Source organism: Athene cunicularia (assembly GCF_003259725.1).
Source record: "Athene cunicularia isolate RWA chromosome 17 unlocalized genomic scaffold, athCun1 chr17_part1, whole genome shotgun sequence".
In the NCBI taxonomy this organism is placed as follows: Eukaryota; Metazoa; Chordata; class Aves; order Strigiformes; family Strigidae; genus Athene; species Athene cunicularia.
The window spans coordinates 9,696,935-9,720,033 of record NW_020799122.1 but is presented as its reverse complement, the minus strand read 5'-3'; the positions used below and the strand labels follow the sequence as shown (position 1 = coordinate 9,720,033).

At 49.8% G+C, this 23,099-nt stretch overlaps 1 protein-coding gene across 1 annotated transcript in view; it reads right to left on the bottom strand.

Annotated features, from left to right (window-relative positions):
- The window catches only part of WHRN (whirlin), a 38,934-nt gene extending 16,123 nt beyond the window's left edge, over positions 1 to 22,811 (bottom strand). Inside the window, exons 1-3 of the mRNA XM_026860685.1 lie at positions 22,689 to 22,811; positions 21,272 to 21,523; positions 9,706 to 9,831 (exon numbers count right to left, since the gene is read on the bottom strand). Coding sequence (XP_026716486.1) covers positions 9,706 to 9,831; positions 21,272 to 21,523; positions 22,689 to 22,811 — 501 coding nt within the window. The remainder of the gene's footprint in view (positions 1 to 9,705; positions 9,832 to 21,271; positions 21,524 to 22,688) is intronic.
- Positions 22,812 to 23,099: the final 288 nt, after the last annotated feature.

The following is a 23,099-nucleotide window of genomic DNA, read 5'->3' as shown; positions in this document are numbered from 1 at the left end:
ACAAAAGCACAGGGCCAGAGCTTGCATCAGCTCCTCTCCAGGCACAGCACTGCCAGCTGAGATGGAAGAGGGCTGGGGACCATGGCAGCAGGACTGGCACATATGAGCAACCTGCTCACTTGTGCACACTCTCCCTCTCAATTTCTGCTAGCCTGTGCTGCTATTTCTGCTAGCCTGTGGCATCCAGATAGTTGATCCAACAACCACTGATGTTTCAAGGCTAACAGGACCCCTGTCAAGGCACCCACTGCTCTCTGTCTTCCTGGGACACTTCCCTTCCATTAGTGCATCCAGTGAAGGGCTGGTGGGAACCGAGGGCAGAGGAGCCATGCCACAGTGTCAGATACAGTGCTGATAAAACCCAACTATGGCTTCTCCAGGCATCCCCATGAGGATGTCCTCAGCAGAGAGAGCACAAGAATGGGGAAGACAGAAAGAAACCCTGCTGCTTGGGTCAGAATAGACCCCTGATCCCAGCTCCGGCTGTGTTGAGGTCTGTGGTGTGACAGACAGCATTCAGACCAGCCAAAAGGTGATCTTGGTAAGAAATCAAGGAGATAGAAGAAAAGAGCGAGCTGGTGGAGAGCCCCTGGGTGGCAGCAGTGAACATGACTTAGCAGGGCTCTGTCAGAGGTGACAGGGCAGCTGGATCTTGACTCTGTGCTGAGCCACTGACCCACCTTGGGCTGTCTGATGCAAATCCCAGTCCTGAGAGTCCTGCTGAGGTGAAAATGTTCTGTGAGCAGGGTCTGACCCTGCAGCATCCACATTCAGGGGCAGCTACCCACTGGTGAGAGGCTGTCCCAGCTGCAGTGTAACCAGACAAGGGTGCAGGGGGCAACTGGGAGCATAAGCCAGTCTCAACAGGACCATGACTGACAGAGGGTTTTAGCCTGGGAGTCAAAGCAGAGGCCTCAGACCAGCCCCATGGGCCTCTCATACTCTTCAGTGCTGTGGTCACAGCATCCCATTTCTGCCAGGTTTTTTTATATTTCTGGGGCACCGGGGCAACTCCTGGACAGCCTGCTGTAGAGCAAACTTGGCTCAATAGCAAAGAAAAACACCATTACCTTGAATTAAACTTCTCCTAGCAGCCCTCAAGAGGAGGCTGCAGCAGTTTAATTATTATTATATTTTGTTTTGAAATGAGTCTTAAAGAAAATTCCAGGTGCCTTTTACAGGGGCCCTGGGCCTGCTCTCTCTTAAGTGGTGCCAGGCACCACTGCACTACTGCAAAACCAAGCCAGAACACAGGAGCCTGGAGAAACTCTTGGATCCATGATCCATGCAGAGGGCACAGAAGCACTGAGGACTTCCCTTCATGCAGGTGGAGACCATCAAACTGATCAACACAAGGCTGTTTCCAGGGAGAGCCTAGCTCTTCCCATCCAGCTCAGCACTCACAAGCACCCCTCCCATCACCTGTCCCACAGCAGTGACTTGGCTCAGATAATGGACCTGACACACTCACAGGTGCTTCTTGCAGGGTTGGCTTTCAGCTGGTTCAGCTCTCTCATCTGACTCCCCACATGGCTACAGGATCAGGCAGCTGCTGTGGGGTGGTGCAGGGTCTGGAGCACATGTCATATGAGGAGCGGCTGAGGGAACTGGGGGGGTTCAGTCTGGAGAAGAGGAGGCTGAGGAGAGACCTCCTGGCCCTCTGCAACTCCCTTAAAGGAGGGTGCTGAGAGGGGGGATGAGTCTCTTGAGCCAAGAAACAAGTGATAGGACAAGAGGTAATGGCCTCAAGTTGCACCAGGGAAGGTTTAGATTAGGTATTAGGAAGGATTTCTTTGCAGAAGGGGCTGTTGGGCGTTGGAATGGGCTGCCCAGGGCAGGGTGGAGTCCCCATCCCTGGAGGGGTTGAAGAGTCGGGTTGACCCAGCGCTGAGGGATCTGGGGGAGTTGGGAACTGTCAGTGTGAGGTTGATGGTTGGACTGGAGGAGCTTCAAGGTCTTTTCCAACCTAGACTTTTCAGCTGGCCAAGATGTGACTGATGTCTCCAGAGAGGATGCAGGTAAAGACTATAATCAATAGCCCATGGACCACTTTGCTCAGGGTGCAGCTGTGATTTGAGCATGATCAAGGAAGCCTGCAACAAAAACATGTGATGGGAAACCATGGTAAGAAATATATCAAGAATAGCTCAAAGTAGTGTAATGGCAATATCCAAGTGAATGTGTGTCCTTGCTGTGAGTGCATTCCCTGGGTATATCTCTGTCTGCCCAGCAAGGAGACAGAGAAAAGTTCTAGAGAAGGGAAACAGAAGTGATTAATGGCAGATGAAGATGCCCGTGAAGGGACAGATCAAAAAGATTAGGCTTGTTAAATTTAGAGAGGAGATAATGTGTGGGGAGCTTGACAGAGGTATAATAATGAGAAGCCAGAGAAGGGGTCCTGTCTATTCTTCCCTGATGAAAGGACACAGGATGCTCAGTGAGGCTGGAAGGATGCTCTGACTGGTATTGACAGTAGAAAAGGATCTGGAGCAAGAGCACCACAGAATCATTTAGGTTGGAAAGACTTTTAATATCATCAAGTCCAGATGCAGTTTGGATACAGCAGAGCTCGGTTCTACATTCAGCTCTGTCCAGTGACCTCGAGCAGATTTGCCTCATTCTTCTGGGGACAGTTCCTTCCCCTGTGACACACAGAGGGGCTGATTGATAGCAAGGGCTGTGGCAGCACAGGAGACCCCAGTCCCTAACACCACCAATGTCAGGGCCCCTGAGTTTTGTACTCACGTGAGTCACCCGATGCCCTCTGCTTGCTGTCTTCATAACCACTGTTAATGGGGCAGGGGCAGAGCTATTAAGACAGAAGATGGTGTAGGTGAGAGAAGCCCACAGCCCTATGGCCAGCCAAGAAGGGAACCAACACCTTCAAGCTGGGCTGATGCAAGCCTGCAGCTTGAAGGGAAGAGGGAGCATGACAGAGGCATTGCAACAGCCACTGCAAGGCCCTGGTGTTGGCACAGGCCAGGTCCTGCTTCCCCATCTTCTGCTTTGGCTCCAGTAAAGCACTCAAAGCAGCAGGTCCTGCAAACAGAGCTGCCTGATCTTAGCTGGCCTTCCCCACCTCTGACTTTCCCTGTGGAAGGAGGAGAGCAGCGCTGGGCACAGCTCGGACTTGGCAGGTCATGGCCTGAGGACGGTGTCCCTTTGCACTGGCTGGCTGGAGGGGAGAGAGGACAGAGCAGAGCAGTGTCAGGGTGGGATACTCACACCCACCCCAGGAGACTGCAGAGCACAGACCAGTTGCCAAAATCATATGCTAGGGATGTGAAACTTCCCTGGTTTGAAAGAAAGACAGAATGGAACCAACCTCACCTCTGTGAACCAGCTGCAGAAAGACAGCCAGAGGCAACCAACTCCACCTGAGCTGATCCACAGAGACCAGGAAATGGAAGGGAGGGAGGGAGGGAGGGAGCCCAAAGGCAGGCAAATGACACAAATGACCACATTCCCCACCATCAGACTCCACAGATATCTTAAAGGTTCCCTTCAAGCTCTGTCAGCTTTAAACCAACAATCAGAAAATTGATGACCACCAACATAACAGGGAAGGAAAATTATGCAAGTGCCTAAACTGCCAAGAGAAACACACATTCAGGTGTAATGAGTATCATCTCTCAGGTTTTTCTAATTCACTGGAGTGGATTTTGCTGCTAAAATAAGGAACACTGGTCTCATTGAAGCACCGAAACAATGAAAATCCAAATTTGATTAGATAGTTTTATTGTAATTATGAATCTTTAATAGTTTTCCACATCCAGGATTAAACTTTGATCATTTTTTGTTCAAGACAGTTACACAGATTTAATAACCTCTCTTCAGTTTCTCCTTTCAAGAGTGGATCAAAAGGAATCTGGCAAGCCCTCACCGTATCAAGGAGACCAGAGGGGCCTGGACAAGCTACTTCATCTGTCCATGTCTGTCCTTCATCCCTGCCTCAGCATGTATCCAAAGTCATTCATGGTGCTCTGGCCACTTGTTCTCCCTCAATATTTTGCCCAGCACAAGACCCCCTCTACTTGGTGCTGCCAGAATATTAACACCGTGTGAGAACAACCAGACACAAAATACTTAGATACGTTTGAGTACCTTGTGCAGGGGGAAAAAAAGACCTTGCAAAAATAATTGCTGGTGAAGGGCAGATAAGGGAATCACTGGACAGCCCAAATGCCTGCAAATCAGCCTATATTGATGACAAAGTTCTATTAGAGCTGGAAAGGATTTTTTTGCTAATTAACACAGATAATTTTTTTCCCCACAAAGTCAAGGACAACTGGGAAGGTAACAAAAGACTGCAGAGATGTGAAAGAACCATCTATTAAAACAAATGTTGACCCTGGCAAATTATTTGTTGTATGCACAGCTCCAAACCAGCACAGAATAAAAGAAGTCATAAGACGCAAAAAAGTCATAATAAAACACAGAAAAAAGAAACACTGCCTGGATTTTTCAGGAACAAGTTTTCAGTTGTGCTTAGCTAATGGTGGGTGGACACAACAGGACTGGATGAGTGCCTGACCGCTTCTGAAAATGGGATTATTCTCATTTCCTAGCCAAAAAAAAAAAAATCTACCCTAAAATGCAGGGGCTGTACATAATGTGCAAAAGGTCACAAACCACAGACAAGAAGCAGAGTTCAGAAATAACACACCTCGATGACAGACTTGGCTCCTTCTCTTTCTGGAGACAGAGAGAATAACATAGGAAAGGGAGATGCAGTCAAGAGAAACTTAATGGGTTTAAGACAAGGGTTCTGAGCACCTAAAGTCTCTTAAAAATAATCAAAATTGGCTCTGGGAGAAATTCAGTCAAACAGACAGAAAAATAGGTGAGAGACTTTAAACATGAGTTAATGTTAAATGACACCAAATTGGGCTGGGAATAACAGGGCTAATAGGATGCCAAATGGTTTGGCACTAGTCTTATTTAACACCACTAATGTGCTAGAAGAGAGGTTAAATTACACTTGCAGATATCACTAAAGTAGAAGGAGTCTCCCTCTAGCACAAATAATTACCAAAAGCAGACCTTAAGAAAGTAAAAATACGGGCAGGAGAAAGTACGAATCAATTTGGGAATGATCAAATTAAGACTTGGAGGAAAAATAAGGAGTTGTTCAGCTTCCCCAGGAGGGAAACAGGTCGGGGCAGATGATCCACATCTAGCAAGGCCAGCACAGCCTATTGGAAGGATGAGAGACAGATCTGGGAGGAAGGCAAGGGACGTGCCAAGTGTTGTCTGAAAACATGTTATTTTCCCCCGAACACCTTGCAATACAAATAGGAGGAACAAAGCAGATACAGACTGTAAATGAAAGCATCCAAGGAAAGAAGAGTGTCTCTCGGGGCAGGCAGTGGTTTCGGCACTGCTGCGGGGAGGTTTCTGGTAGCTTCCCAGAAGAGGAGCAGTTTAAGCTATGTCTGTCCCCATAAAGGTGACATAATTTGAAGGACCACTCCACACTGTCTCCAGTGGAAAGCTTACATCTTGCATACCACAACCACGCATCTCCTCACTGAATTTCTCACAATACAGCTTATTCCCCAGACTCCGAGCAGCCACACGGCTCTTTTATTATCTTCTTTTTTTCAGTACCTTTGTCTATGTGCAGACCTAAAAATACAAGCCAGTTTTCAAGAGGCAGCTTCATGACTGCCCCTGATGATGTAAAATTATTCACTTCTTCGTATTACAGTCTTTTTCTCTCCTTCTCTTGTATGTGGATATACATGGATCACGGTAGCCTCTTTTTACCACGGCCTTTGTGCTGGGAACTTAATATTGAGTTGTTTGTTCAAAGAAAGCTACCTGAAATCTGCTATTTCTGATTTAAAGGTCAAGAAAAGAAAAAAAAAAAAAAAAAAAAAAAGGCTTAAAAAAAATCTTGACCAAAAAAAATGATCGAGGAAGATATCAGGATGAGCAGAGCCACGAACACGAGCACAACAAGCTCAGCTCCTGTACAGCATCACTGCAAACGTCACAAAGGAGGCAGGGAGGACAGAAGCCGAAACCAAACAAGACTGGCTCATGCTCCTCCTTTGCAGTCTTCTGTTAATCTGCACTTTTTCACTCCGAGAACTTGCACTGAGGCAGCATATTTTAAAACATGCCCAAAGAACACATTGCCAGAAGTTTCATGAATGAATAAACACAAAGAAGGCCAAGGCCAAGAGTATGAATATTTAATTATTGACTGACTGCAGCGATCCAGCTTGTTTTCTGCCGGCACCTGCAGAGCACTCTGCCTCGTGGCCGTGAAGGCGGAGGGAGAGGAGCAGCAGTACCCAAATTGGCGTCAGCGGGGCTAGCCCTGCTCTGGGACCCCCTTCTCATGACCACGGGCCCTGTTTCTGTAGCAGACAAAAGCCAGCTTAGCCTTTGGGCCCAAGAGAAACCTCCTTGGTTCTGACTGGCTTTCAATACCACGTTATTTGCCCTTTAATCAAAATTTAAAGGAAACATAAAGTATGTTATTAAAACATTCAAGAATTCTGATTTGGTGCCATTGATCTGAGAAGGTTTTCCCTAAAATGGAAAACCTGGCAGAATCAACTCAAACAGTTCTGTTAACAAACTCAGTGGAAGCAGCAAAGCCCACAGGATATTCACTGCCTGGGAAGTCAGTAGGAACCTCCCCACTGACCCAGCAAGGTTGGGTTGAGCCCACATTGAACAATCCCACAATTTTTCTATTTGAGCAAGCAACAACTTATCTGGAAATCACATTTACCCATCAGTTCTTCCCTCCTTGTGGTATCACATCCTTCCACCACCACCCGGAGCAGTGTAGGGAGCATGTGGATGCAGTCTACACCTGACCATGTCTAACAGCAGAACATAAAAGGCCTTTATCTCCAAACCTCCAAGTAGTTCTGAATTTACGGCCTGCAGCATACACAAATCAGGGTGGGAAGTGTCTGTGCGTATCTGAAATCACATAAAGCCTGACATTCAGAAAAGCACTGGCCTGCTGGCATGCACAAATCAGTTACTAGAAAACAGAAGAGCAAGGAGAGAGATATAAAGAATCAATAAGCAGAGGCTCTGGTGTGCAAACAATTGCCACAGCACGGGGAGCTTGCTTGGCAGGGATGGAGGGGAGTAGCACGCACCACTCCACGTGCTTTGACTACAGTATGCGTGTGATTATTTTCTTGCCTTCCTAGCAGGCAGGAAATGAGAGGTGGAAGGATAAGGCTGGTGTTACGCTGCTGTGACTTTTTCTGCGTGTGTCAGTTTGCAGTGTGACATTAACTGTGCTGAGCTCACTGGCAGGACTGAACCAAGAAAAGCAGCAGTTTCTCCCGTGCAGCAAAGAGAGGGATTTGGAGCAGAACAGAAGCACCAAACATTAAATAAACAGAGAGAATCTTAGGAAAATCATGCAACTTCTTTTTATTTTCCTGCTTTTAATCTTTCAGGCTTCTGGTGTTTATGGGATGGAGTGTGACACTGGCACAGGGTCAGCAGGCACTGGGGACAAACACACTTCGGATGGTGGGTCCCCTGACTCTGCAAAGTCATCCATGTGTCATCCAGGGCAGCTCAAGCCAGTACCTCTCTTTTCGGCTCTATTAGGCTGAAAGAAATTATCCTGTGCCCCTTATCATTATCAACTCTGTCTTGAAATCCCCCCATCCCAGAGCACTGCTCCTGTTGCCTCCCACCACGACCTTGCGCTGAGGCACAAGCAGGTGCTGACAGCCCTGGCAGACAGCTGTGTGCCCCGAGCGGGTGTGCGGGCAGAGCGCCTGCCGGGGGCCAGCCCAGAGGAGTAACGTATCCTCTGGGAGACAAGGATGGTCCGCAGAGAGTTTCCAGCAGCAGCTTTCACTTCTCGCTGCCCTGAGAAACACTCAGCCATCTCCCTAGGATGCTGCCACAGCTCCTCACCCTTAGTGCCCAAGCCACCCTCTCACATGGCTGGGCCCAACACCCCCCTTCCCTGATAGGGATCAAGAGAGAGATGAAGGCTCTGATTGACCCAAGCCTCCAAGTTCAGCATTTTCATCCTGTGTCAAAAGAGCCAGCAGAGAGAAACAGGAGGCTGCAATAGACAAAGTCTCTCTCTTTCTCCTTTGTCTACAAAGGGAGCCCTGGTGACCCCAGTGCCCAGTTAGATGGGCTAGATGGGCCCAGGGGTCTGTGCCAGATCAGCTCGAGCGCTGGGATGATGTATCTGTCCCAGCCCAAATCACAACCCTCTCCAACAGACTGTCCGCCCACTTCATGCTACCAGCGTTGACAGGTTTAAGTGACTTTATGGGGCCACTGGAGCAAAGCTGAAGGCTTAGCCCTAAACTCTCCAGGGCTGATCAAGGGAGAAATGCATCACTTCACAATATAGAGAGGGAATCAGAGTGGATTACCGCTCTATCCTCTGCAGTCCAGCATCATTTCAAGGGACTGAGAGAACGTTAGGGAGTTTAATATCCATTGGGTCTTGACTGGCACAACGAGCAGGGAAAGAACTGTCTCTCAGAGCACATGGGGTTGCACTGGAGGAAGTAAAAAGGGCACAGTGTGATTGCAGGGAGTTGGGTCATTTAGATCGAAAAACACACCAGGAAAGAAAGCAAGTGATGAAGTAAAACACTACAGCCTGAGGAATTTTAGTTTCAAACATTCTCCATTCATGAACAGCACAGAGATAAACCTAAAGTCCAGCGACTCCTTTTTCAACTTATTTTACTGGTGAACATCCTAAAACATATAAAGTTTTAACCCCAAATGCCCCTACCAGGAACAGCTAAGGTCCCAGGACATCCCATCCTGAGACCTGGTAGAGTGGGAAGGCTGGAGGAACTCGGCGGTGATACGTGTGCATGTGTACATGGTGGGATGAGGAGATGGAGGGGACCTCACTTTACACGAGGTCTGCAGCAAAACTGTAGCCAACTCTGGACCACTGCAGCGTCAGAGGGGTCCAGCCAAACCACAGAGCATCCTTTAGGAACCTGTTTGACCATGAGGGAGCCTGATGTATCTGGAGGTCACACCAAGTTAGGCTGCTGATAGATCAGCTCTGCTCTAGCCCCGAGGGTGATCTTGTTTCTGCTTGTTAAGACATGATCCTTATGATTACCAATGCTGCTGAAAGAAACTAGCATGCACCTGCTCCCACTGCAGCAAGCCTGGCCTCCTCTCATCACAGCAGCTAAACACATTCCCTGGAGGCAAGCTAAGAGCACCTTGTGCAAAACACTAGTTCCAAACATAATGGGTTTGGATGCGAGATGCGGCAAGAGGGCACAGGACCAGGATCTCTAATAGAAAAATCTTTCCTGCCAGCTCAGGAAGGTGAGAATGACTTTCTTCACCTACTAGGTCAGGGCTGGACTCTGAGATATCTACACCAAAAACACCCCTCAGCTATCTCAAAGGGGGGAAATCAGGTGTGGGGGCATGCTAAGGCAAAAGGCAACTACAGTCTACTCCAGAAATTGTAAGGCTGCATCTCTCTCTGTACAACCACCTTGCTCCCTCTAGGCTTAGTATCCAAAATGTCCAAAGAACCTGCCCTGAAAAGCCATCCCCAGAAATGCAACACTCACCTCTACACCGAGAGCCTTGCTTGGCTGGAGGCAGAAGGGCAGGAGCAGCAGCAGCTATGTCCTGAAACAGCCCTGCAGCCACAGCTGGTGAAGCTCTACCTCCCGCCCCAGCCCACTCTGGGGTCACTCTTACCTTTAAGCCAGTGCTCTCTGCTTCGGAGCCTTTATCTACACCCGTGATGTAGATGCCCAGGGAATATTCTGCCCCTCCTCGGATCATAAGGCCCAGGGATTTCCCTTCATTCAGGACCAGATTCACCTGCAGAGGAACAGGAACAGCCATTTATGTGGGGTCTGAAAGCTGCACAAAAGCAGTGCCAGCCCCACGTTACTGGTATTAGCCAGGTCCCTGCTGCTGCCAGTGGCTCTCCCGGCGGCTCCCTGGAGCGCAGCGCACACCCTGGGACACAGCCCCTTCTCTAGATGCCTCCAGAAAACCGCAGCCCCAGACCGAGCTCTAAACCAGCGATATCCCCTCCCCGCTGTGGCTGGCTCAGGTAGCAGTGCCGAGGGAGGACAGCAGGTTTAGCTGTTCCTGCAGCTCCCTAGGCTCGTCCATCTCCCCGTGCCTGGACACGGGGTCCAGGCTGCGGTTCAAAGGATGCTTCAGAGGTACATGGACTGCAGCGTGGGCAATGCCCAAGCATCCCCAGAGAGCTAACTACAGGCACAGGGCGGACAGACGGGGCGATTCTACCATGGGGGGCATTTTACAATGAACATGCAATGTTCAAGATTTGGGTTTGTTTTGTCCTTCCCTGTTTTTCAATAATTTAGATGCTCAGGAGCAAGAGGGCAGATCACTTTGAGAAGGTGTGGAAGTCTGGCTTTTCCAGAGGAGAACTTGGAAAGAGAGAAATGATGGAATGACATGCAGGACCTAGGTGACAAATCCAGAAATAAAGCACTGTTGTGGAAGGAGATTAACGCCTCAAGTGGAGCAAGTAGTGTTATTTCAGGAGGGGTCTGGGCCTCGGGAAAGGAGACACAGCTTAGGCAAGGGCTAAGAGACCATTCTGCAAGCTGGAGTCCAGCTAAGGTGTCAGCCAGACAAGGGGCTGCCAGAGCTCTGCTGGATACTGTCCTTCTCCTCCCATCTGTCTTACAGAAACCCAGCCTCCAGTACTAGCAACTAAAAACATCAACTGAAAAAGCAAGCTACAGGTTTCAGTCCAGTTTCTGTCAAACACCCTCAGGGTCCAGACAGAGCTGCTGTTAAGAAGCTCTTTGGCTGAAGCCCACCCTATCTCCCGACACCCGTCCCAGGTGTCACAGGATGACAAAGCAGCACCAAAGGGGCCTTTCCGCTCCTGTTCTGCAATCCTCAGAAACACAAGATGGAGGTGCAGGCAAAGGGAGAGGCGTGATACCCAGGGTAGCTGTACGCCCGCCGTGTCCCCTGGCCGGACCAGGGAGCTCCTGTGGGACAATGGGGAATACGAGAAGGAAATGCCAGCTCTGGAGAAATGAGAAGGTTCAGCTACATGAGGGGCAGCAAACATGAGCTGGGAGGATTACAGCCATAAACCAGAGGAAAAGTTGACCCACAGCAGTTTTCAGTGCTCTCCTGGTACAGGTGTGTCTGAGCTATGTACTTAACTGAGAGAAATCCCCGAAGCACCACTGACGTGCTGGCTGTGCACTTCCCCTTTGCAAACCTGTGATTACACAGCAACTCCCCACATCCACCCAGACTGGGAAACAGCTCAGTTCCACTTCTCTGCCCTTCTTTTAAGTAGCAGTGGTTGCGAGGGGCCACTCCATGCACTCCCCCCTCAGGAGAGGGTACAGAGAACAAGCAACAAGACAAGCAACATAAAGGCACAGGCTGCAGTGGGGAAAGGCCCTGGCACAGCCCAGGCGGGTCCTCACACACCTCCACCAGCTCAGCCATCGCCCCTCAAGCAGTCCCTCCTCTGTGCTTCACTGGACACCCCAGCCAGGCAGTCCACTAGGCACAGAAGGTACTCAGGACTCCTCCAAACAGGCATGTGCCTCATTATCTCTAATTAACAGGGCTAGGATAGATTTCCCATCTATCCTGCCCAGAAAAGCCAGCACACACTGCAAGAGATGTTTAATATTTTCCACAAACCTCTGACAGGCTGAAGTACCACAAGCACCTGGGCAGCTGTTTTCCCCACCAGATGCTGGCCGCAGGGCTGATTTTGCAAGGTACGCCAAAGCTATCAGCCAGCTTCCCATCTGCCTTCTTCCAACCTCTCCTACTCACGGGGCCTGATGATATATGAAAGGTCAGGTGAGAATTTAGAGTGAATGAGCAAGCCTGTGTTTAGCTCCCTTGAGGACTCTTTATTTAAAATGGCCTTTGTTCACTTTCTGCACGACATTTTCTAAATTAGTAACTGCAGGATTTTTTTGCTTTTGTCCCAAGTTCTAAGTCAATTCTGGAGAAAAGCAGACAGCAGGAATAAAAACAAATGAGAAAAGCCAAAATGTGTTTCACACTGATAGAAACAACCAGAAACAGACTGTTTGTGAATAGCTTTTGTATTTAAAACTCTTCATCGCAGTCAAATCAAAAGCGTGAACATTTACCTTGATGGAAAAGTCATTTCCAGCTTCAAGTCACTAATTACGCTGCCTTTCTAGAGGACACAGCATCACGCAGGGAGTTCAGCCCAGCCTTAGAGAGGCTGGTATTGAAAACCCATTTTCTGTCTTGGTGGTGGTGCAGCAGCAAGACAGAAATCAGCAGCAGGGCATAAATCTACCTCAGGACAATACACTGCAAAATTCTGCACTTTAAGAAATGGATGCCAAAGCAGCTTCTACTTTTCTATACCGGTATCACGGCTGGCTGGAAACTGCATTAATGCCTCATCAGCTGCACGTGTGGTAGGGATCTGTGAGCTGAAGCTGGGGTGATCCCCCGACCAAGGCAGCTCCCAGCACAGCGCCGCTTGCCCTCTGCTCCCCTCACGCCTGCAACCCCCACACCGGGGAAAGCTGGAGAGTGAGAACTCCAAGACATTAACTACCTCTATCAGCACCCTTGTCTAGGGCTGCACAAACCCGATCTTCCCTGGGTTAGTCCCTCCCCTGCTTTAAAGTTCACAGAGCGCTGGAAACAATTTTAGGCTTGAAGCATTATGAAGGAAAGAGACCTTCACGCTTCAGGCTGGAGAGTGGGCATTGTACCCACCCAGCCTGTCACAATCAAGGGCAGTTTAACTTTTTCTTTACATGAAAGCATTGCTCTGGACATAGAACATTTCACTGGGTTTTATTAAAACAAAAAAAAAATATTAAACTGCTCCAAAGTCCTTTTCTTTTCTCCCCATTTGTCTAATGACATTCAGGATCTCCCTTCTACTGTAACCTCTTCACCACACTGTGGCCCTATCTTTCAAAAATTCCCCAATTTTTGGAAAAATACAAGTAGCAGAAATGCAACACAGTGCATGCCATCACAGATCAGGCTCAAAGCAGTCTAGTAATGGCAACAATCCTTCCATCCAGGTCCCTAAACAACAAATATATGTGCCAGCACTCCGGTGGAGTGAGCAACAAGGAGGGGTAGCGTCCTATCAAGACATCTACATTTCCCTTTAATGCTATCCCCACGGCCTGGTAAGCTGAGACCCTGCTCTCCCCACCCCGATATCATCAGATCGAGTAAGAGATACTCCCTCTCCCTATAAACCTGAGGTGCTGCTGTGTGAGCCGGTTTGTTTACACACGTACAAAGCAAACCTAGTCTTCAAGAAGCAGAGAGCAGCGAATACAGCCCTGAGCAATAAAGATCTAAAAGACCTTCTCGCAAACCCAAGCGGAGTGAAAAAACCTAAGCACTACTTAAAAATATGTTGCTGCTGGCAATCCCAGAAAGCTGGGTTGTTGAGGGCTTAATTGCATTTCTTAATCAACTAATAGCTACGCCTCTGCGAATAAACCCCGCGGAAATCACAATAGAAACTAAGGTAGCTGGGAAAAGTGTGGCAGCAGCAGGCGCCAAAGAAATAACCACTCTTGGAGCACTGGGCTTATTGACAAACTGCAGATTTAGGGAATAGCTGAGAAATAAAGTGAATGCTCGCAGGCAGGGGGCTCAGATGATCAGACTGGGGAGCAATGAGGGAGGCAGGAAGGAGGAGTGGAGAGAAAGCGTTCAGGAGCCAAACAGAGAGATAAGCTGCTTGCCAGGATGAAGCAAAGGCTGAGTCACTCCATGTTAAGGGCTTAGGGATAAGAGGGGAGACTACTTTGCACATTATTTCCCAAGGGCCTCCTGTCTCTGAGGGGCTGTCTCCAGGGACAGGGCACCCAGCAGAGATGATGTTAGGTGGGGTCGGCACCATCGTTCTGGCAGCCCCAAGTACAGCATCGCCCGGACCTGCTGCCATCCCACTGGGGACACCTCTCCCACGCTGTAAGCTCCAACACGGCTGTGGGGTGGGAGAGAGACTGCAGGATGACAGTGAAGCACAAGCCAAGCTGCACTGTCCAAGGAGGGAGCTAAACACATCCACTGTGACCAGGCTGTTGTTTCCAGTGGTTCCCACCACTGGGACTTGATCCTGCCCTGATGCGAAGCACTGATCCTGGGCCCCACTGGGAACAGACCCCGGACATGCTGTTCCCTGGACCAAGCCCTTCTGCTTGGGCTTTTTCACTTGGGTAAGCAGCTTTGTACATGTATGATTAACACTTCTGTGCAAGTCTTGTCCCAGAAAAGGGCATTTTGGTTACATTTCCACTTAATGTTTTCTCCCTCCTCTGTTTTCCCCCTATTCTGCTGCCAGGCTGTAGCTCAGAGTGAGAAGCCGTAACGTACCTCAAGGGCTGATACCAGTGAGAGCTGGGATCACTCCAAGCTGCTAAACAAACAGCTGTCTTTAACACCATCCTAAAACAGAGGCAGCAAGCAAGGCTGTGCAGAAAGGCAGCTATTCTGCAGGGGGAAACTGAGGACATCCAGGCAAGGTAAACCCCCCGCACCTTGCTGAGAAGGGCCCGGTACTCCCAGGCTCACGGTAGTGCAGAGCCTGAACAGTCCCACCCTCCTCCCTTATGCTGTACCAAGGCTGTGTCCAGCCTCAGGCTACTCCTGCGTGTAAAACACAGAAGCATTTGGAAGATCAAGGTCACAATTTTAACTTCAATTTCAATGCTGAAACATCTGCTGCCTCCTGTAGCAGGAAATGAAGGTGAAAAAAAAAAAAAAGTCATCACCAGTAAGGCATTTGCTCTGACTTGATTCTTGCATGGGATTTCTTTTCTCCGGGTTTATAAAATTACCTGTTGACAGATTCAATTTTACCATTAGAAAAAGCACTTTCAGACAAGAATTACTCTGCATCAGTACGATTCAACACACAGCTGCATGAGTGGCTGAGAAGGTTTCACCCATGCTGACAGCTATTTCCATACCATTATTGCTACCATACGACGAAAACAACACTTAAGGAGGCTCACAGGGCTCATCCTCCTCCTGCTTCCCGAGGAAGCCCCACTGGCTTATGTCTAGACATCCTGCAAACGTGTGAGCACAGCTCACAGAACGCAGAGCCAGCTCCCAACACATTAACTGAGGTACTGGGAGCAGCAGAGTCACAGCTGCTAGAGGTGCTGGATCCATCAGAGCTGCTCAGCATCAACCCCCCTTCCAGGGCAGGCTTTGTAAGGCCATGCCAGGGACTTTCCGGCCACAGCTGCACTGGCAGCTGCCTCCAAGTGTGTTAATATTAGGGCAGCTACAGTGCTGCCTCTGGCTACCCAACAGGCACACGTGGGGCACCGATTTGCAAACAGGTTCTTGCAGGGGGGTGTGTGCTGGGGCAGGAATCTCCCATGGCTGAGAGGTGACACCCAGAGCAGAGGGACAGGCAAGCAACAACAGAAGCAGTGCAGGACAGTCTCCAAAGCAAGTCGTCTGCCACGGGGCGCGATCTCAAGCCTCAGCCCAGCAGTGCTGCCCAGCTCTCAGCTACGCTGCTGCTGAGCCCCACGGGGTACTGCTTGACTCATGCACCACAATTACCACTTTCGGGTGCTTTTTCTGCTTAAAGTGCCTGAAATAACGAAGAGATGGCACTGCTGCCCACCAGCATGAGGTGAGGTCTGATTCAAGGGACGCTGTGGGGTCAGTCTGCTGGGACAGGGCTACTGACTGCCCAAGGCAGAGGGACACCTTCAATCCCCAGGAAACTGGGGGACCAGTGGCTCGTGTCACATACTCCAGTCACCACAGGGAACTAACCACATACCCCTGAGTAGCCTGAATATGCTTCTAGCTGTAAACCAAAGCAAACTCCAGCAAGGTCAGAGCAAGCAAACAGTGAGAGACACAGGGAGCTGTATCACTTCTCACTAAAAATGTCATTACAATCTAATAGAAAGAAATCCTTCCTTATCTCTCCTGCATCTCTTATCCTTCATGCTTAAGTAGTCACCATTACCGTCTCAAACATTCAAGCCACGCAATGTTATCACAGATATAGTTTTTCTTTTTTGTTTTATAATAATTACAGATACTTTTGGATACAGAACTGCCTGAAGGCAAGGAGATGTTCGTACTCTCTTCTTTATGTATATTTTCTTTCTTCTGCTGCACCAAAAGCTTAAAGGAATAAGCAGCTCCCCTGGCAATAAGCACATTAGAGCACCAATTCAGCTGATGAAATGGCGTTTCTCAAAGAATCAGCAGTCCGACACTTGCAGAGCGTTTTGCACAGTTCTTCTTCGTCCCAGCTCAGCAGCACCCACGAGTTTTTGCTGGCTGATGGTTTCCAAAGTGCTTTTAATGAAATAAGCTGTTGATCCCAGAAGTACATCAATGACAATTCAAAGCATAAATGGTCCTTGCTGTTGTGAAAAATCCTGAAGACCTAACCCCGGACAGATCACAGAAACCAAACTGCTTTGAAGCACAAGGTGACCACATCTTTCCAGCATGCAGCTCCATCCTCTCTTGGGATGGTGCTGGGGGACTGTGACCTGCTGCTGTGTCTGTCCTGGAGACAGGTGGCTGCAACATTTCACCAGAGCTCTGCCCTTCATTTCACACTTACTGCTGACCACCATCACTGGCTGCTTCACCTGCAGGGAAGATGGGCACAGGGCTCTGATGAGACAGTGGCTCCACTGATTATGACTACAAGAAAGGCTGTCCTTTCTGCAGAAAACTAATAATAACACAACTTGGGAAGTATGGCCATCTCTCCAACCTGCCACAGACAACACAAATGTGGAAGGCATGAAGATTTGCAACAACTTTCACAACCACAAGTACATACACACTAGTGCCTCCTTCATCCGCCCATTCCTTTTAATTCTTGCATCCCTTCTTGTGCCTTCTCAAGAGATATCATTCATGATTGGTTAGGTCGGATCTACACTGAATAACTGGCACAGATCTTAGCCCTGACCTCCTGCTCATCCACACAGAATAGCTTCTGACCCAAGCTTGGTGCAAGCTCAATTTTGGCTCAGAACCACTGACTGGAACAAGGCATTGAAAGCAACGCCAGTGTGCAGCTGACAGTCCACCAGCACCTTCCCAAATGCCCCTAACAGCTTCCTCCACAGCTGACAGTGAAGGAATCCCAGTATCCACACAAAAATGCAATGTAAAGCCATGGGCAAGAAACGGGCCAGCAATTCTGGCTGCCTTGTGCACCCAATCCCCGCTGCAGCAAAGCCGCCCGAGGACGTCAGGCTGACCCATCAGCAGAAAGCCCAGCCACCCTGGCCGCACAGCAGCCCGCCGGCTCCACACCTCTGTCCCAGTGCCCGCCCCGGGAAGGGACACAGCCATGTGCCAGATCCCCCCTCTGCCAGACGGATCGGTTACACTATCACACACACGCCAAAGGCAGCGGTTTCCATTTCAAGCCTTTTGATAATGAATGCTTCTGCCTACAGATAAGCAAACTTGTTAAACTATGCTACAAAACCCATCCTTTCAGGCATACAGAAGAGATGTGCTGGAGGGAAAGGTAGCCAGACAAGGATATCTCTGTTGCCTGATGAATGTAGGATGCCTCCACCAACCTTGAATTTAACCTTGCAAAAGCTGGAAATACCACCTTAACTACTACAGCGTTGCAGGCTTACTGAACTGTAGCACTGCATTAACAAACTTGTTGGTTTACATCACTTCACCCTCCTGCTGTAGGGCTTGAAGTCTGCTCTCTGTGTACTTTCCCAAAAGGTGCCTGTTTGAAAGCTTTTGCATATGTATTCCAGGACGTTCAGATCGATTAGAAATAGGAGAGAGAGGGGAGGAAAAAAATAACCAACTAATCCCCAGCCCTTTCCTCAGAATGTAAAAACATACAGAAATCAAATAGCCCTCGGGGGGTACCTGTCAACGCTGGTTGACTGGACTTGAATTAACCAGGGTATGTTGCATTTATTTGCATGGTATTTGTGAACAGAATAACCCCCTTTCTGCAGTTAAATATATATAGCGCTCTCTACACATACAAATAAAGAGAGAAACTAGAGGCAGGCTGTTCCCATGTTCTGGGACGTGTTTTCACCTCTTGATGGCCCACAGTAAGCCAGGACAAAGCAACTCAGCTAATCCATACCCTGAAGCATGTGTTCAGGAAAATGTCACTGGCAGTCACACCAAATAACCCCTCTCAAATCCACCAGCCAGGCCAGGCTGCCCTCACTGCCAGACAGCCTTTGATCATGGTGGGGCTTGCTTGCCCTGTCAGCTGGCAAAGCAAGGCCCCTCTGGATACAGAAGTGGTCATTTGAGTTGTAGCATCCAGTAATTTTCTTTTGCTCGTCTTACAGCTGGGAATTCAGGAGCGGAGGTTATGCAACATGCGTACTAAGCCTTGTACGTCAACATCAGTGAGCGGGCTTGCGAGGAGGAGCTGGGTTTGGAAGCACGCTCAAGGCAGTGCAAGGAGTGGAGGGGTCAGGGCACTGTTCTGAGCAACCTCAGGTCCCACCAGAGCTACCAGCCGCCGCTGACAGCACTCCTGAGCAGCAGGCTAGGGAGGAAGGTGCACCATGCTCCTGGTCAGCAAGGCGCCGAGAGCTGAAGGCACACTGGAGACTGACACAAGAGCTAAGTCTGGAGTAGCCCAGAGAGCCATGGACCACCAGCAGAGCTGCGTGGGGATCCGGGGATTGAAACTTAAAACACAGTTGGCAGCTTCTGTTACAAGTGTGGTACATGGCCAGCATGGCACCAGAGGGGCTGGATGGGGACAGCAGAGCAACTGGTGTCACTACAGACGTGCCATGGAGTACTGCCCTCATGCTTCAGATCTTTGCACGCTCATTTCTGCAAGTTTCAAGTATTTCCTGCAATTGTCACTGACTCTTCCCAGGATAATAGAGGGGCCTTCACTCCTCGGCCCTGGGGTCAGTGCACGATCTTCCGCTACAAGAAGTGCAAGGGCTGTCTGACTCTGTGAAGCAGCACCAAGGAATAGAAGAACAAGATCAGATTCTGGAAGAGCCAGGTGGAGTGCAAGGCTTTTCACCACCTTTACACCTGGGCAAAACGTCCTGAAGCCAGCAAGCCACAAGCTGGTACCACCATGACGACCTGGCATCCCACCCAAAGCTGGCAGATTTTCCCAGTGCTCTGCAAGTGCAGCACTGCTGCAAAGAGGCATCACAGCAACGGCACCAGAGAAACATCTCAGAACAAGGACAGCCGCTTCTGTGAGCCAAGGTTCAGCTAGAACGGTGCCACACAGCCTGGCTCAGTCAGAACGGTGCCACAGTGGGTGACGTGGAGCTGGGCCGCCCCGCACACCTTGGGAGTGAGCAGCCAAGCCCAGCACAGATGCTTGTTGAAGTTTAATGCGGCCTTCATTCAACTTGGCTTCATTCCTTTCCAAAGCAGGTTAAACTGTGGTAATTAAAGCTCTTTTAACTTGCAAAGTTCAGTTGGATTCATTTCCCCGTGCACCCCATGGGAACCAGCTCTGATGAGCTCGGGACAGGAGCAGCACGGAGGAGGGTGCTTTGCTCTGATGACTGGCCGAGGCAGCTGCTGTGCTGCCCCCAGACAGCCAGGGCACCCGCAATCCCATCCCCTCGGGACTGAGGGAAGGGGCTGTCTGGGGCCACACGAGGCTCAGGAACGGGCCAGGGATGTGTGTGTACAGCTGCTGGCTTTGCAGCATCTCACATCGATCCAGAGCAAGGACTAAAGTAACACTGTGCAGAGAAACTCTTCCTACCTACAGCTTCAAAGAGTCGCTGCCTGCTGTATCAAGAGTGGTAGGGAGTGGGGGACACCAGCAAACCAGCAGCAGCTGCTTTTCTCCTTAAAGTAAAAATAATGGCCCCTTCTCCCTTGTGGCCCACGTGAGTATTCTATCAGCAAACTGCCTCATCCTGCATTAGATATTTTTCCCCCCTCCGGCTGAGACGAGAGGCTCCAGCTTACAGATCCCTACACAGCCTTTCCAGGCAGAGCTGAGGACATTTTGGGCGTACAATCAAAGCGCTGGGGACATCCAGAGCGATGTCAGGATAATAGAATGGAAATATGTCACAGCTTCAAGCAACTCTGTGCCTCTGGGAAGCAAGTGTCCTGCTCACTCATATGACAGTACGTTGATATCCCATGGATGCCGGTGAGGCAACACCATGTCCTGCTTGTATGGGACTAACAGGTTTCCTATCCATCAACACGGACAGAGCAAACAGAGTCTGTCCCTCCAGCCTATGCCTCACTGCAAGGGCATCTGAGCACTGTTCCTCTGCCTCTCCAAGTGTCCAGGTCTGTTTGGGCACAGGAAGCATGGGGGAGAAGAAACACTAAATCCCCGAGATCAGATATTGTAGCTTGAACACATCCTCTGCTGGCTGCACATATAATAAGGCCTATTTCAAGGGAGTACAGGCTCACAGTGAGAGATGAGGACTGGGAATTAGATGTGCTGATACCCTTTCCTTTTTGTCAAAGGCCTGAGATCCAGGCCCTGCTGGAGTGGCCAGCACTGGCCGGACACTACCAGCTCCCCAGGTACCTTTATGAAAGCCATTCCCCTCCCTGCTCCTTTTTCACTTGCTAGGGCTTTTTACACAGGCACTGCTCAGGCCCCTCCTGGCTCAGCCTGCCTCTCCCCACATGGAAAAGGAAAATAATCTGATTTATTTCATAGCATTTTTGGAAGAGAAAAATTGGGTTTGTTTTTTTACTTAGACAAAACCACTAAGAGACCCAAGAAAGCCTCATGGAAACATGAGGAAAGATCTGAAGCACAGGAAGGAGGGCAGTAGTGCACTCTCAGATCTAGACCCCCAAATCCACGAGCCCCCCTGAACATAACATCTATGTCAGCCTCTGAGTGACCATGTGGGCAGCAGGCCTCCAGCCACCACAGCAGCCTGCTCAGGAGAAGCCTGAGAGGAAACTTCTGGTTTGACTGCTACTCCTGGCAGGACCCTCACTGCCAGGCAAGTCTGCATCTGGATAATACCTGTCTCCAGCTCAGGTTCTACTTGTGTCAAATGGGAACAAAGCCAATTCATCCTGAACTACAGGAGTCATCAGGGGAGACAGAGGAAACCTACAGACCGAGGGAGAAAACCAGAACCCAGTGTATCCTAAAAGGAGAGACAGGCTGTCCCAGTGGAGGCCAGAACCACATGAAGGAAAAGCATGTGGGGAACGCAGGGGGTTGGCACCTACGTGGGAACAGGTAACCACAGACAGGCCCCCAGGGCTGTGCCTGACCCCCCTCTCTCACCTTTTTCTCATCTCCCTCTTGCAGGAGCTGGAGGTGGCTCCTCTTCTCGCCGTCCTTGCGGAGGGAGCTGTGCTGGTGGTGTGGCAGGCCCGTTGGTGGGGACACACTCCGGCCCTGCGGGTCCACCCAGGTGTAGATGTGGTTGGTGACATAGCCCCCGGGGATGCGGCCCACCGAATGTACAGACAGGTTCAGCTTCTTGCAGCCTTTCAGCACCTGGAAGACAAGCCAAGGCGAGGAGGGAGTTAATGCCTATGGAGGGAGAAGGACAATCTGTCTTAGGACTCTAGGGTGACATGACTTTGCTCTTCCTTGAAGTTGAATTATCTCAAGCTACTCTGCAAGCACGGACTGAATGATTGAGCCACATAAAAAGCTAGTGAAAAAGCTGGGTTTTTTCTATTCTCTCCTCAGCTGCAACAATGTTAAGGTAAAGCTGCTGCTGCTGACAGAGAAAATACTCTCCCCATCAGCCAGAGAAAGAGCAGAGTGAAGCAGAGAATGGGAGACAAGGTGGGTAAGGAGGAATGTAAGGAGGAATGTAACATGTAAGGAGGAATCCCAGTATGGGCTGAACCCGTATTGGAATTTTAGGCATTGGAATGGGCTGCCCAGGGCAGGGTGGAGTCCCCATCCCTGGAGGGGTTGAAGAGTCGGGCTGACCCAGCGCTGAGGGATCTGGTGGAGTTGGGAATGGTCAGAGTGAGGTTCATGGTTGGACTGAGGAGCTTCAAGGGCTTATCCAACCAAGATGATTCTGTGATTCTATAAACCCATGACTGAGCCTTTTCTGCAGCTTTGGAGAAGAGTCAGAGCAGGACAGGATCAGTGCCGGAGAAGAGCAGCACTGCTGGTCCTCAGAGCTCTGCCCCAAACTCTGCCATTGGAAAATCTGATGCCTTGAGGGACATTGACAATGATCCCAGAAATTCAGCCTCTGTTGCCATTTCATTACCAGCTGCCTTCCCCAGCACAAGCAGTCAATTAATGAGTACAATAATCACTAAATATATCCATATATTTAAAACAGCATACACAGAGATGACCTTGGGACCCACGTAAATTGATCTGCAGTTGCTCCTCTGCTCCTCCAGCTTCCACTGTGAGAAGGTGACACAGGCTTTACAGTAAACTTAAATTAACATACAGGAGTTCTCCCTGGGGACAGCTGTTAAGTTCTGATCCCTTCTGAGGCCTCAGGAACATCAACACTCTGGACCTACTCTCAAAGTTGGTGCTTTGGGGATTTTTCCATATGTACGTCCTTTTGATGAGCTGCTCTTGCAAGGTCTCCTCTCCGCACTGAGCAGAGAAGCTGCGGAGCAAAGCTCGTGACCAGGAAGCACTAACACCAGCAGCTCTTTAGTAAAGAGTAATATTCTCAGGAATACTGGGCTGGCTGGATCCCAGCTCTGACCTGGCAACACTCCTGTCCCTCCCTGCCAGAGCTAGAAAGAATCCAGCTCGCCAATTCCCAGTCCAGCATCTCCATCACATAGAACAATTTGGCTGCAAACTTGTCACACGTTCCCAAGGTCATCACGTGCCTGGAGAGCTTAAACAAGGATTGCAACACCCAACAGCCCCATCAGAACAACCGCAGAGCACGTCAACATCCTGTGCTGCTCACTAACTCCAGCCCATCCCCTTAGCTCCGCCAGTCCCTCACACACATCACCCGCCACCATCTCTTCTCTCCCTGCGAGCACACGGAGCCCAGTCTGGCTGGCAGGCAGAGGTGCTCAGCACACTCCACTCTTGCTGGCATTAACCCCAAGACTCACTGGGATGATGGAGCTATGTCTGAGCCCACTGTCCACCCCAGAGT